General features: G+C 35.3%; 1 protein-coding gene across 9 annotated transcripts in view; it reads left to right on the top strand.

Annotated features, from left to right (window-relative positions):
* ROBO2 (roundabout guidance receptor 2) overlaps nucleotides 1-15,515 on the top strand; it is a 599,875-nt gene that overhangs the window by 156,678 nt on the left and 427,682 nt on the right. For all 9 annotated transcript variants that reach the window (XM_088144588.1, XM_088144583.1, XM_088144586.1 and 6 more), the window contains exon 2: nucleotides 14,149-14,475. In XM_088144588.1, the coding sequence (XP_088000714.1) occupies nucleotides 14,334-14,475 (142 nt within the window). In that variant the 5' untranslated portion in view covers nucleotides 14,149-14,333. The remainder of the gene's footprint in view (nucleotides 1-14,148; nucleotides 14,476-15,515) is intronic.

The raw sequence follows: 15,515 nt of genomic DNA, 5'->3' as shown, positions 1-15,515 counted from the left end.
ATCATCATCATCATCATCGTCAGAATAATATCAAAGTGTACTTACAAAAGGCATTGGAAGTATTTCTTTCTTCCTTGTTCCCAATTTTCACAATATCCTTTAATGAAAAGATATTATGATCTCTGTTAAATTTACTTTTGCCCCTGGTATGGGGGCAAATTTAGGTTTCTACATCTATCGGTTGAAATTTGATAAATTTATATATAAGAGTTTATTATTTTCTGGACTCCAGCTGGAATTGGTATTATTTCATCCTTTCAGATTGTAAAATACTTGATTTTGTAATGAAGTCACAATTTAGGAAAACTGTTTTGTTCAGGCTTATTAGTGTGTGTCATTTGGGGGCATGTTGTATGTGCTTTGATATAAGCTGATGTAAAGTGCTTGCCTATCCACAAAATAGCTGCTATGGATTTTATTGACAATCAGCTTACAACATTGGCTCACATAGGGATTTCACTTCGTTTTATTTAGTTTCATTTCATTTTATCCTCAAATTAACACTGAAGGTTATTTTGAGCTAAGAGAATATGGCTGGGCCAAAGTCATTCAGAGTTTTAATTGCTAAGGGGAACTTGATCTTGGATCTGTCCAGACTGAGTTCAGTATCTTAACTGCTATATAACACTGAGACTGACAATGCCCCCTACCCCCTCTCAAAATAAATAAATAAATGAAATAAAAATACAAAAAAATTAAAGAAAAGTATTCCACATACTCCTGGAATTTAGAAATAGCTTTGGGGTCCTGAGAAAATTAACTTTCTAAGTATGCAGGGAAGGAATAGAGACTATAGTGAATAGGAATGAGATACTGGAGCTCTGAAGAGCAAAATTATGTACCTGTTATTAGCAAGAGGACAAAGAAGATTGTGGTAGTAGTTAGTGGCTCTTTATTACAAAAAGCAGAAATGATATATGCTGACTTGATATGGTATGTGACAGAGACAGGTTTGATAAAGTCTGCTAGGAAGTATCTTTTTTCTGTTTTCATTCAAAAGTAACTACCATCACATCACTTTGCATTTTGAAGAGAGCTGAGGTGTTATCTCATTATTTGATCAGGTAATTTATTTAACAGAATTTGGAATGTTGTAGATACAGGTAGTCCTTGTGTTACGACCACTCATTCAGCGACTGTTCAAAGTTATGATGGCACTGAATGAGTGGTACTTACGACTGGTCCTTGAAATTCTGATTGTCACATGCCCCCATGGTCACATGATCACGATTTGGGCATTTGGCAACCAGCTCGCGCTGACAACAGTTGCAGCATCCTGTGGTCACATGATTGCCATTTGTGACCTTCCCTGCCAGCTTCTCACAAGCAAAGAGGAAGCTGGCAGAGAAGGTCACAAGTCAATCCTCTAAGTTGCTTCCAGTGCTTTTTCTCTCGAGGAGTCTCACTACCGAGTATGAGTACAGAGTACGAGATACCAAGGATACAAAGAGTAGTTTCTCAAATTGTTATGGGGTTTTATGTGATTTTTCTGTATAACACCCCTGCATGAGCTGCACTAGCTTCTGGCTGCTGGGTAGAATTCAAGGCACTCATTGTTACCTTTAAAGCCTTACATAGCTTAGGAATTGAGTATTTTCAAGACTGCTTTCTCTTGTTAGTATCTTTCTGTCCAATTAGATCTATGAAAGAGGCTCACTCTAGGTCCTTACTTTTAAGGAATTTTTCATTAGGGAATATAGGAGAGGGTTTTTTCAGTTGCTGTACCGCTCCTCTGGAACAGTATTTCTCTAGAAAAGTTATTTTTGAGTGTTTAAAAACAGTACTCACAATCTGATTATATCTAGAGTAGTGGTTGTCAACCTTTTTGCCTTATCAATAATTCTGTCAAAGAACCAAGTCCACCATGATATAAACAGGGAGCTCTCTCTTTCAGAGGAGGGCAGCTATATGCTTACAAACTTTCTGTTATTGTAATTGTTATTTACAGTAATATTTTTTAAAAATTTAGGGGTTATGGCTTTACCCTGTATCTCACCTAAATTATATCAGTATCCCAGTAGTGACACATCTTTAGAAGAACTTATGGGAATATTTATTCTCTCTCTCTCTCTCCCCCCCTCCCCCCCTCCCACTCTCCTCTCTCTCTCTCTCTCTATGTGTGTGTGTGTGTATACACACACACACACACACACACACACACATGGATACATAAATATATACACACAGACACACACACACACAGACACACACACACACAGACACACACACACACATATACATACATATATATATATATATATATATATATATATATATTCACATACAAGTAGACAAGGACCAGTATGAGAAGCTGGAGAGGTACCAGGGCCTGAAGGAGGAACTAGAGAGGATGTGGAAAGTAAAGGCCAAAGTGGTCCCAGTGGTGGTAGGAGCACTCAGGGCTGTAACTCCTAAGCTGGGAGAGTGGCTCCAACAGATCTCAGGAAGAACATCAGAACTCTCTGCCCAGAACAGTGTAGTGCCAGGAGCAGCCAAGATACTGTGCAGAACCCTCAAACCCCCAGGCCTCTGGTAGAGGACCCAAGATTGAGGAAGACACATACCACCCATAGGAATAAGAGGGGATATATATTGGGGGGGGGGGGGAGGAAGAGAGAGAAGGAGGGAGAAAGAGAGAGAATAGCTGAAGGGTATCCAGAGATAGATGGATGGATGGATGGATGGATGGATGGATGGATGGATGGAATAACTGAAGAGTAGCCAGAAATAATTCTCCTTCTATATAAGAGTATTTATATTAATATTGTTGAGGGAAATGAAAGGGGGATCCTGGCCAGCTAGTGGATGCCCCTACTGACTGACTGTTAACTGATTAATAGCCTGTTTCAAAATGTATTTTGGCATCTGTTAAAGATATTAAAACTAACTTTATCTTTTAATTAAAAAAAATGTTTCCTTTTGTTGGAACACACTAATTCTTCTCTGTGTCACAAGCTCTTGGAAGCAATTATTTTATAAATTTTATACTCTAGTAATGTAGAGTGGTTTATAAACCAATAGGTAAGAAAGAATAAGTAGGAACAAAGTGTAGAATTAAAAGAGTTGCAAAATACAAGCTTTTATTTTGGTTTACATTTTTTAAAAGATATATGAACAAGCTTGCTACTATTATTGCCAGAATCTGATGCTATGTTCCATTAATCTGTGCTTAAATGATTAATGCAAATTGGCTATGATTTTGCATTATCACACAGACTAACAACTAGTTTAAAGCTAAAAATAGAAAGTAATGATAGGCAGTCATGTACAGAATCAGAAAAAAGGTGTCATTTGCTTTGATGCAGAGATTTTGTTTGGGTTCTGTTTTATTTAACATCTTCACTAATAATCTACACAAGCGGGTAAACTGCATGTTAATTAAATTCACAGATGACACTAACTGGAGAGGTGTTACAAATACAGGGTGACCAGATTTCTAAGTGGAAAATCTAGACCACCTGTCACTGCAAGCAGACAGAGCAAGCAGTAACTGGAGATAGCATACAAGGATTGGAAGATTAATCTTGAGAAAGAAGATGGGGACAAAAATATATTTTGTCTATATGTAGTTCATAAAGTAATATTCTGGTTATTATACCCTAAGATATTTATTTATTTTAATTTTAATTTTAATTTTTTTTTTACTGTCCTCAAGGTTATGTGCTAAATACTGGGGAAAATATTTTCTTAGGTATTCAATTATCAACAATTATAAGTAAGTTTTCAAATACATGGTATTTAGTTTAAGAAAATTACATTGGGAAAAAGGCTTGAAGTGAGAGTTGCTGTACCACATGTGCAATATAGAGATAAGGACATGTAAATGGCAAAGAAATTCTGTAAGGTGCTAAATAATCTGAAATATTCAACATGGATTTTGGTTGCTTGGGTTGGTGCCAATTTTCTTCACATGAATTATTATTGGAATGCTGTGTATGCCGCCTTTCCACATGAATAACTGTTAATCCACTTATGTGTCACTGCAGCAAAACTTTCAGCAAGATTACAGAAAGAATCAGCACATTGCTCTGGAAACAAGAATAATGTGTTACTTATAAGAATTTGAACTTAATACTACCCCCGCCCAAAAACAAAAACAACAAAAACCTTAAAACCCTGCTTGGTTAAAAGCTGAATATTTCAACTGATGATCCAAAATTAGTTTAGAGGAAGCATATTAAGTAAACAAATAATTAAAAATTTATATCCATAATATTGAAACAGAGAAGCATGCTTCTTAACAGCTTTCTAATACTGAAATAAATAATCTGAGGATATGGATGAAATGCTGTTTGTATATTGATTATACCCAGTTCTTTTTATCACAGTCATTTGAATCAAATGAGTCTGTGATAAGTCTTTGGACTTGGTAATGTACACACTGAGATTATTGAACTGGATCCTGTGGAACAAGGCAGGCATACTGTAGGTAAATAGTCCCTGGTATAGAAAGTAAACATCTAGCATGTTCTGGATAAAGTTGCATTCTTCCTGAATTGGAAGATTCTAAATTTGAGTTGGCACATAAGCCAACTGTCATTGGAAATCATCAGGTAATCATGGCAGGCTTACCCATCTGGTTTTCCTTGGATAGCAATATCCTAGCTATGGAAACATATGCTTTGGGTTACTCCCATATTGGTTATGCTTTTGTAATGTGTAATATCTGAGGAGCCTCTGAAGGAAGTTCATACACTTTATTGTAAAACATGGCTGTTGGTTTTCTGACTGACTGAATGATGTCTTGAAAGATTTATATTTACATAAATGTCTCACCTGTCCTTCAGAGTCAAAGGTAGTTTTCCTAGTATTTACTCCTTAGGTTTTTTTTTTTCCAAAAGAACAAACCTATGAGGCAAGTTGGGATAATTAAGAATGACTGGAGAAAAGTCACACAGTGCACTTTTGTGCTTGAGGGTGGACTTGAATCTGGGTTTCCGTAGTTAAGCACCACATATCTTAATCACCACACCATCTTTATTTGCATTTTATAATAAGGTTACAATTTATTTGTGATTTATCTGTAAATCCAGTTATTGTTAGTGATGTCTACAGTTAGAAGCTAAAATAACTTATGATTTAAATATTTGAAGAAGTATAGGGCTATCATACCTTGTCTGTAGAAATTCAGATGACCATTACAGGTAGTCCTTGACTTATGAACATTTGTTTAACGACTGTTCAAAGTTACGATGGCGCTGAAAAAAGTGACTTACGCCTGGTCCTTGCACTTATGACCATCACAGTGTCCCCTTAATCACGAGAACAAAATTCAGGTGCTTGGCAACTGGCATGTATTTATGACAGTTGCAGCATCCCGGGGTCACATAATTGCCATTCCAGCAAGCAAAGTCAATGGGGGAAGCCAGATTTGCTTAACAACCATGTGATTCATTTAGCAACTACAGTGATTTGCTTAATGACCATGGCAAAAAGGTCATAAAATTGGGCAAAGCACACTTATTGATTGCATCGCTTAGTGATGGAAGAACCGGTTCCAATTGCGATTGAGGACTACCTGTAGATGGTAGTAAAGAATTACAGGAAAAAAAATTCTTGGTTGTGCTCTGGGGTCAATCCAGACTTTTGCAGCTGAGATATGGTAGCCATAATAGAGCACCTTCTATATTGTGGCTACCCTATGCTTTTGTTTAAAATAAGGAGAGGAAGATCATGGACTTCCATAAGAAGGCAACATTCATGACACATCTGTGATGGAACATACCCTTTTGGTTGTTCCAATTCAGGAATACTATCATATGATAAGTGGAGATAAACTAATATTGCAACTACATGACTGAACAAGGTAAACAAAGCTAACTAGTAGTAACTTTTTAAAGATATGTATCTTGAAAATTCTTTCCATTATTAATTTTACTTGTTACAACTTTGGTTTCACTTTCTAAAAATCATTTTAAAGCTATATTTTAAAGTTATATTTATAGCATCTGTTCATTGCAATTATTTGGTTTTCCATTTTCTGTATTTTTCTAGCAGCAAAACTGATGACTGAAAACTTTAACTATATAGCACTGAATTTTTTTAGAAAATTCTGCAGGTTATTTTATTACACAGCTCTTCATAGATTGCTTTACAGGAGCAAAAATGTTCATTTAGCAGAGAACAAGCTTATTTTTTACTGCTATATATCTACATATGATATATAGCAGCATTTGACAAAAAGGATTAATGTTCTTGTTGTATTGTCAAGACAATAATCAACATGTACATGTTCAAGAAATCTAGAAGAGGGTAAGATATATAATGAGTAATCATAAAGAAATAGGTAAAATTAAATGTTAATCAGGAAAAAAATTGTTATCAGAAACATTTAAGTACGCTTTAAAAATTGTACATGTGTGTGTGGGTATATCTTCAGTCTTTTTATATGAATGTATTGCACTTTCTTTCCACAATCTTCAAAAGCCATCAAAGTAATTCCATCATTTTAGTGGTAATAACATTCAAAGTTTATGTAAAACAATTTGTGTTATTGTTGTCCATTTTATTTTTGTGACTTCCAATGAAAGTCATAAGAAACACTAGGATGACAACCAACCATTATAAAACAATCTCTTTCCTTATTTTTTTTTTGTTTCCATCTTTTAAATTTCCAGTTTTTTCCTATTTAAATTTTGTGAGGACAGCCAATTAAACAAAATGGTATTCATCCATCACCATTTTATAACAAGAACAGCAACAGTGGAAGTCACGTATCAATTGAGAATATTCTGTAGGCCCCAGCTAGGCCATGATTAGCCTGACTGTGGAAGACAATTGTAGAGGCATCTGCTCCGTTAATTTTGAGAGAAAATTTACCAGATGGGGGCTGAAGATTTAAGTGATTAGAAGGAAGTAGATTGGAATACAAATTGGATTAAAAGAAATTAGATTGATATAAATCGAATTGAGTCACAACAGTTTGTGTTCGTTATACCAAGGGGCAGGGGATTATGGGAGAAGCAGATGCTCCAATGAGATAGGAATTAATGTGGCTTTGACAGTCCATCTGGGAAAGACTGACTATCAAGTACATCTCTAATCTCTCTCTCCATTTATCAATGCCATAATGTTAATTAGTACTTCATTCATTAAGTTAGTTACAGAGGAGGAAAAAAAAAAATCTCACCCCTAGGCTCTCTATGTTGAAGATTTGTTATTATGCCAAGAGATAGGAACTTCCCTCTAGCTGTGCTAACTACTTGTATTAATGCTAAGTAATTTTTTTTAAAACTTCTTTTGGCATACAAGAAATTTACTAGGCTTTGTTTTACAATATTTTTTCTTCATAATTCCAGGTTTGTAGGTGTTTAAAGTGATGTCTTAATGTCCAGCCAATCAAAATAATAGAAATTGCTAGTAATAATCCCCCTTTCTGCTATTTTAATAAGCTGTTACATACATTCAACTGTTAATATGTTTTTTTAGCACCAACTATGGCAGTCACTTTAATAATTGGAAGGTTCTTTCTTATGGTAAAAAATAAGGATATTTGTGTATAAACAAACTGTTGTTGGAGATGTTTATATTTACTACTTCTGAAATTTATGCTGAATGTCTCTGCTGGTCCATCCTAATTTTCAGACTGAGTGACATCAACATAACTGAATTTCTATTCTATTCTTTAAGCAGTATGTTGAAAAGGGAATAATAGATTTGAAGAGCTCTAAAATATAAGCCTTGGAATTTTATTTTACTTTTTTATTAAATTTATAAGGCTACCCAATTGTATAATGACTTTGGGTGGCATACAACAAAAATCAGTCCTAAAATTAAATTAAAAACTCAAACATACGAGTTTTTATGTTTTAACTCAAAGAAAATCATTCTAAAACAATAAAACTCACATGAATTTCAAAGGTGCTTGAATATATGCAATATTTAAGAGGCATGGGCTCTTAAATATTTGGGCTTTTCCCCTCTAGAACATAGAAACATGGAATTGAAAGGGTACAGTTAGGCCAATAACACCAGTTCCCTGCTCAATGCCAAAATAAAGCATCCCAGAGGGTTAACTGTCTACATTCTTGTTGAACATATCCAATAAAAGGGAGCATACCACCTTACTTAGCTGCTTGTATTCTTCTATAATTCCCCATTATTTATGTTTCTTTATAAATGTGACCTCTTCCTATTTTCCATATGCGTTCTTTTTGTTTTCAAATCTTCACTATAGCTTTTTATGTATGTGTTCTGACTGCTTTTCCTAGCCACCATTTTTTTTCCTCGTTGAAATGTTCCATAGAGTATATATAGAATATACTAAAACTCTATCAGCCTTTTCCTGTCTTAAATGGACAAGTAAATAGAAGCCATATGTGAACAATGCATGTATTTAAAGATTTTCTGTCATCCTAACAATTCCATCCTGGAATCCTAAATAATCCCAGATCATTGCAAATTAAACTGCTATTTAATTCAGTCCTTCAGGAAATCATAATCAGATTTTTGAAGGATTAATTCCATTATTAAATATATTAAATACTTGTTTACAGTATTGTGGTTACTGTAGAAATTATGTTATTTTAGGACCTGAAATTTTGTTTCCAGAAAATATAAATTAGATTACGTTTGAGCAAGGTGGTGCTGATATAGCGATATGCCAAGATGTAAAAAAAAGTTGAATTAAAATGGTTTAATTATTAAAAGTGGTGCCATATTTTCAAAAAGGTATCAACTTACTTCTGTGATACAAAGAATAATGGTCTATTATCAATAACAACTATTTGTACTTCATATGTTTAACTTCAGTTGCATTCAATGTATGTAAATTGTGGACATTTAACTTTTCCCCCCCTTGGTAAGGGAAGATACACACATTATGCTTACTGAAAATAAATGGTTAGCTAACATTTATGACCTGAAGTAGTAGCTTGTGTTTTTCTGGCATAGCCTTTTCACTTGAGTATTATTGCTTTTTGAACTCAAATAACATATAGACTACTTCAGTTTCTTATCACTTCTTATTAGTTTCTCATTGTAGAAGAACAAACTTATTTTTTAAAAGAATCACACACTGCACAAGGCATAAGTTAAAGGAACTTTGTCACAACAGTACACTGAAGCATCACAAGCATCACATTTGCTTGTGATGCTATTTTGCTGTGTATTAATTATTATATACAGAATTAAGACAAAAAGTAACTGTAAAATATATTCCTTTTTTGAGCAACAAAATACTAATGTTAAAAAAGTAGGCATTTTATGTGAAACTATTTTCAGTTTGTTGTACTTAATGAAATAGATTTTGTTACTGGAATGTTTATTAAAAACTCCAGTAAGACACTGAACTAATTCCTTCAAATTGTTATTCAAATTGTTACGAATAATATTTTTTGTAACTGCCAACCTTGATGGACTGGATAAAGCAGAAGGAAAAATCAATGTGAGTACTGTCTAAATTAGTACTAAAAATTGACAGAATTAGCTAGTATGCTCTCTGTCATTAAGCAAAGGGAATTCTGTGTAATCCTACTGCCAAAAGAGCATTAGAAAATTGATAATTACAGTCCAACAATAATATATAACTGGATTTACATGAATGGAGAAATGGAAGAAATCATTGCAATAGAAGAACTTGCCTGTGACATAGGAAAATCTGAATAGGTTCCAGAATATATAAAGAAATACAGATTTTATCTAAGCCATGGCTACTGCATGATATAATAACAACAACAACAACATAGTAGGGGTTTTTTTTTGTATGGAGTTCATGATATCAGAGTTAATAAGTGGTTAATGTGTTATTTTGAGTTATACATAACTTTTAGTCCTTTCCTTTGAAATTGATCTGTCAGTTGCTGTGCAAGTCATGTTCAGTGGTATCATTTATTTATTCATGAAATGTGCAATTACATTTACTTTTGAGAAACATGCAGTTAGTTCTGGAAGCATGAAACTTTATTAAATTTGCTAAAGCTAGTTTGCCTATAATGCCACAGCTATAAAATTCAGTATAAGCTTGTGTTTTATTAAACAGGATGTCATCAGATTGTTATATTAGTAGTAGTTAGTTACAATCAGAGTTTAATTATATAAATGGAATAAAGAATTGTATTTCATGCTTTATAAGCAGCTCCTGTCAAAAGCTGATGGTTGTGCAGTTATATGCAGAAATAAGTTTTATCAAATGAAAGTATTTCCTACATATTTATTTGTCACATTTATATAGCCACCCATCTCACACAAAACAACTCTACATCAGTTATCTAGAATTAATTGACTGATAATATCACATAAATGTTTATTCATAACTAAGCCCTACTAGTTTAATATGATATGTCATCTTTGGTTCTTGACGGGGTTGCACTACCCCAGACAGACCTGGTGCGTAATCTGGGGGTTCTCCTGGACTCACAACTCCTGCTTGAAGAACAGGTGGCAGTCATGGCTAGGAGGGCCTTTGCACAACTTCGTGTTGTACGGCAGTTACGCCCCTTCCTGGATCAGGAGGGCCTCTGCACGGTCACTCATGCCCTGGTCACCTCCGGGTTGGACTACTGTAATGCGCTCTACATGGGGCTACCCTTGAAGAGTATCCGGAAGCTACAGCTGGTACAGAATGCAGTGGCGCGGACAGTTCTTAATGCCCCTAGGAGGGCACGTATAACACCCCTGTTGCGTGAGCTGCATTGGTTGCCAGTTTGTTTCCGGGTCCAATTCAAGGTGTTGGTCATCACCTTTAAAGCCCTTCATGGCATGGGACCAGGTTATCTGAGGAACCGCCTCGCCCCAGTCATCTCAGCCCCCCCCACTCAGTGCAGCAGAAGGGGCAGGTTGCAGACCCCACCTGTCAAGGAATTTCAATTGGTGGGGTCTAGGCAGAGAGCCTTTTCTGCTGTAGCGCCCGCCCTATGGAACATCTTGCCGCCTGAGGTACGGTGTGCCCCCTCCCTCATGGCCTTCAGGAAAGAGATCAAATCCTGGCTCTGCCAGAAGGCCTGGGGGCCAGAGGGGGGCCCGCACCTGTGGAGATGGCTGGTGGGGTGAGGGGTTGTCCCCCCCCAGCATCTTACAGGTTTTTTGGGGCCAAATTATAGGAGGTTTTTAGCCCATTTTTAATATATGTTTTTTAACTATTTAGAGATTATGTCCATGTCTGGAGAGTCCTGTGTTTTTTCTTCTTTTTTTATTATTGTGAGCCACCCAGAGTCACCCATTGGGGGAGATGGGTGGCATACAAATTTGAAAATAAATAAAAATAAAAAATAAAGAAAATATTTCCAGGTAAATATATAGGTGTAAGTTTCCATCAGTTATTTGATTAAGCAAAAAAAAAAAAAAATCCTTAACATTAAAAAAGCATTCTGATAGAAGGGCAGATTTGTAATTCAATATCTTTATTGGTTGTTGATTGAAATAGAATTGTTGGTAATGCAAAATAATGAACAATGATAGCAGTAATGAGTATCACTTTTTCTTGGAAGAAATGCTAGCTTCAGGTTCCCCCCCTCCCATCATATAAGATATAACAAAAACAACAGCCAAATATAGTGCATATTATCAGATGCACTGATGTTCATTTCAACTGAAAATACTCTTTCTTTGGTTGCCTATGGTTTTTAATATTAGAGAGAAAAGCATACTAGTTTCACCCTGAAGGCAAGCCATCTGCTATCTTAGAGTACAAAGTGAAAAGAAAAACCATTTAAGTTGTTTCATTTTTAGATCTCAGGTGGGAAGAAATTGTTGGTATATATGGAAAATTCTCATCATATCTTAATGCTTAATGGGGTGGAGAAGGAGGGTCAGTTTAATTTTTAAGTAGCTTTTCAGTGATAGAGTTGCATACTGATAAATTCAAGTTTGAATTTATATATTTGTGTAGGAAAGAGTTAAAGCATCTTGCACATGTCAAAAGTATATAATTTTGCACCAAACATCATAAGCCAGAACTTATTTGTTTGTGTATTTTTGTATTGCTATTTATTGCTCATCTATCCATGGCAGATAGCCGCTGTCTTTTACTATCCAAAATCCATTGCATGACAGTTGAATAGTGCTTTTTGGGGATCTCACTTGACATCTGTTCTGACTCATGTTCAGAAGTACCATTACCTGCTTAGGTGAAAAAAGATTGCAGAGCAGGATTAACTGATAATGATGAGTTATAAGCATGGGAGGGAGTGACCCCCTGAGGGAAAAAATAGTCACCATTTGATAAGCTCATGCAACCGGAAAGGAGAACATGACTGGAGAAGGCAGAATGAAGTAGCAGAACAGGCTACAGTTTGATTTTGATGTCAAAGCAGCAAACTAAGTCAGTTTTGCTAATTACATTATTTTGTGTACACATGGCAAAGCAGGAAGTTCCTTTGAAAGTTAAACATAGGAAGTAGGAAAGTGTAAATCCAAATGAAAGAGATATCTGTTAATACTGAGGACCACATATACAGAGGGAAATTGGGAGATACAATCTAGATACAAAAAAGTAATTGATCATATCTACTACTGTACATTATTTATTGTTTACTGGCTCTTTTTGTGACACTCATTGAATTTACAGCAGTAGAAACTGTTTTCTAGTATTTCCTTTTTTCTTCCAGTCAAAATTTACCACCTGATCCAAGAATGTTTGTAATGAATTACTAAACGGACAAATGTCTAGACTACTTTACATAATAAGATATTGTCTGTATTTGATAGAAATGATGTTTATGCTACAATCTTCAATGATATAATCAATTATAATGTTAATGAAAATTCACTCTGCTTTTGTAAGATTGCAACCAATTACCAATAAATATGAATATAAGAAAACAAATACACTTTTTTCAAATAAACTGAGAGTGCACTAAAGCTTTTTAAGCAGTTCCTAGTCTGAGAGATTTTTTTTCCCTTTTATGAATTAGGTTTAAGAAAATGCATAAACACTTGCAGTTTATTGTTCCTGCAACAAATTGTTGTTCAACAAAATATAGCATGGCTACTTATTTCATGAGTAAAATCCAGTGATAGACCTTACATTGACCTTGTAAGAATACATTTTATTTATTTTATGCATTCAATTTTATTCTGCCTGACTCCAACTGACTGTGGGTGGCTCATACAACAAAGAACAATAAATTAGTCCAGAAAAAAATACAAAAAAATTACAAGCTGGCAATCCAGACAACACATCAGAATATAAAACATCACAAACAGGGGAGGCCCATCCACCGTATCCCATGGTCTGGTTTTCAAGGCATTCCAAACTGCCATCAGGTTTGGAATGCCTTGAAACCACTAAGGTTGCATGCTTATCTCTTCTCAAAGAAGGGTATTCAGTGTAAGAATATTATCTTTATTTTTTCCTATATTAAATGATGGATATAAGCTTGCAAAATACATGCCTCTCATGTCAAACATACACAAGTTTAAATACACACATTGATTTTCTTGACAAATACTATAGTGTAGTTCATAATTATGCCATTTGTTTCCAGGTAATCATACTGGAAAGACACTGCTATGAAGTTGCTTCAGTACACAGAAAGAATAATGTATCAGTAGCAAGGCACGTGTAACCTAGGAAGGCAGGACCATAACTATCCTAGATATATCTATTTTTAAAAATCATAAAATGTTTTTAAAGCAATTAATTATTGCTACTGATGTTTCAGAACAGTAAAGTGGAACTATTTCTATATAAGGATCTGCTTTTTGGTTACTCTTTTAAGAGAAGGATGTATAGTGGCCATTGTTTATATGATTCTAAATATATTTTTCATATAATATCTACATCTTTCTTAAAAGAACAAACATTTCTTCTAGCCTCCCTAAATGCCTGTGCAATTCATTCTCCAATTCTCAGTTCCATAGGAAATGAATAGTCCCACAAATGTAGTAATTCAAAAAAGTAATGGGTGAAAAATGATCTAATTTTCAATTCCAAATTGAATTTTATTTATATGGGCCAGTCTTAAGTGCACTACATTGAAGAACCTGAATATATTTTTCTAATATATATTTATGGTGTTTATGAGCAGGATATTACCATGCACCCATGTTTGTATGTTTGTGTGGATAAATCCATTCAGAATTAAACCTTGGTGATTCAGTGGGACTGGCTTCCCAAAAAGAGTGTCTATAAATATTTATTTCATTTATGGAAATTATGAGTTTTAAAAATGGCTTAGTGATTATTTTCTGTTTGTACTTTGTCATTAGGATCTCGTCTTCGCCAAGAAGACTTTCCACCTCGAATAGTAGAGCATCCATCTGATGTTATTGTTTCTAAAGGAGAGCCTACAACTTTGAACTGCAAGGCTGAAGGAAGACCAACTCCCACTATTGAGTGGTACAAAGATGGAGAGCGTGTGGAGACTGACAAAGATGACCCCCGCTCACACCGCATGTTGCTTCCTAGTGGATCTTTATTTTTCTTAAGAATTGTACATGGACGCAGGAGTAAACCAGATGAAGGAAGCTATGTGTGTGTTGCCAGGAACTATCTGGGGGAAGCTGTAAGTCGTAATGCTTCTCTGGAAGTAGCATGTAAGTAATTCTGAACAACATCCAGACATTATGAAATATTTTGCAGTTACTGAATCATAGTGGAGAAATGTATACTTTTCACTATGCATTCTTAACTTTATTAATGTTATGTTACCTGTAAAGTTTATGGGGACATTAAAAGAAAGTATACTTATTGTTTTGTTTATTAATGTAAGTTTATTTAGTGTTGCGTAAAGATTTGCGCTAAGGTACTTATTATGTGTTGCATATAATTATGATTGGCACTAGCATAGAAAAATCTTTCCTGCAAATATTAATTTATTTTAAAATTATAGTTTTAGAATTTTGCTTTAAAAAAACCTATCATTTAAGAATCAGACATCATCTTACATTTTAATATCAAGACATATATTCTACAAGAGCAGTTAACTCCTGAATTACTACTGTAGAGTTGTTAGCTTCAGAATTATCATAGTATGCTACAAGTAGTCCTTGTTTAATGACCACTTGTTCAGCAACCGTTCGAAGTTATGATGGCACTGAATGAGTGGTACTTACAACCGATCTTTGAAGTTCTGGCCATCCCAGCATCTTCATGGTCATATGAATGCAATCTGGGTACTTGGCAACCAACTTGTGGTTATGATGGTTGCAGTGGCCATGTCATGTGATCGCCATTTGCAACCTTCCCTGCCAGCTTCCCACAAGCAAAGTCAATGGGGAAGCCAGAAGGGAAGGTCGCAGGTCACTCTGATAAGTCACTCGCACCATTCCCCACCTGGCAGCAGCCACCCGCAGCCCTGCTGCACTCGTGCTGTGCCTTGTGGGCCACCCATGCGCCCTCCCCCACCCGGCAACAGCCATCCTCAGTTCCGTCACATTTATGCTACAATTTGTGTCACTCCTTATCTGCCTGCTGGCCTGCTTGCAAGCTACAATCCTCATTTAACAATGGCAACAGGGAGTGCCGAGATTGTTGTCGCTAAGTAATGCAGTCACGTGAGGTCATGCTTTATGACTGCATTGGTTAGTGATGGAAATTCTGATCCCAATTATCATTGTTAACCGAGAAATACCTG

This window comes from Python bivittatus, unplaced genomic scaffold (genome assembly GCF_059951505.1).
Source record: "Python bivittatus isolate LINGU-HERP-01145 unplaced genomic scaffold, Pbiv_v1 ctg000350_np1212, whole genome shotgun sequence".
NCBI lineage: Eukaryota > Metazoa > Chordata > Lepidosauria > Squamata > Pythonidae > Python > Python bivittatus.
The sequence above is the reverse complement of the archived record's forward strand: the minus strand, read 5'-3'. Positions and strand labels throughout refer to the sequence as shown.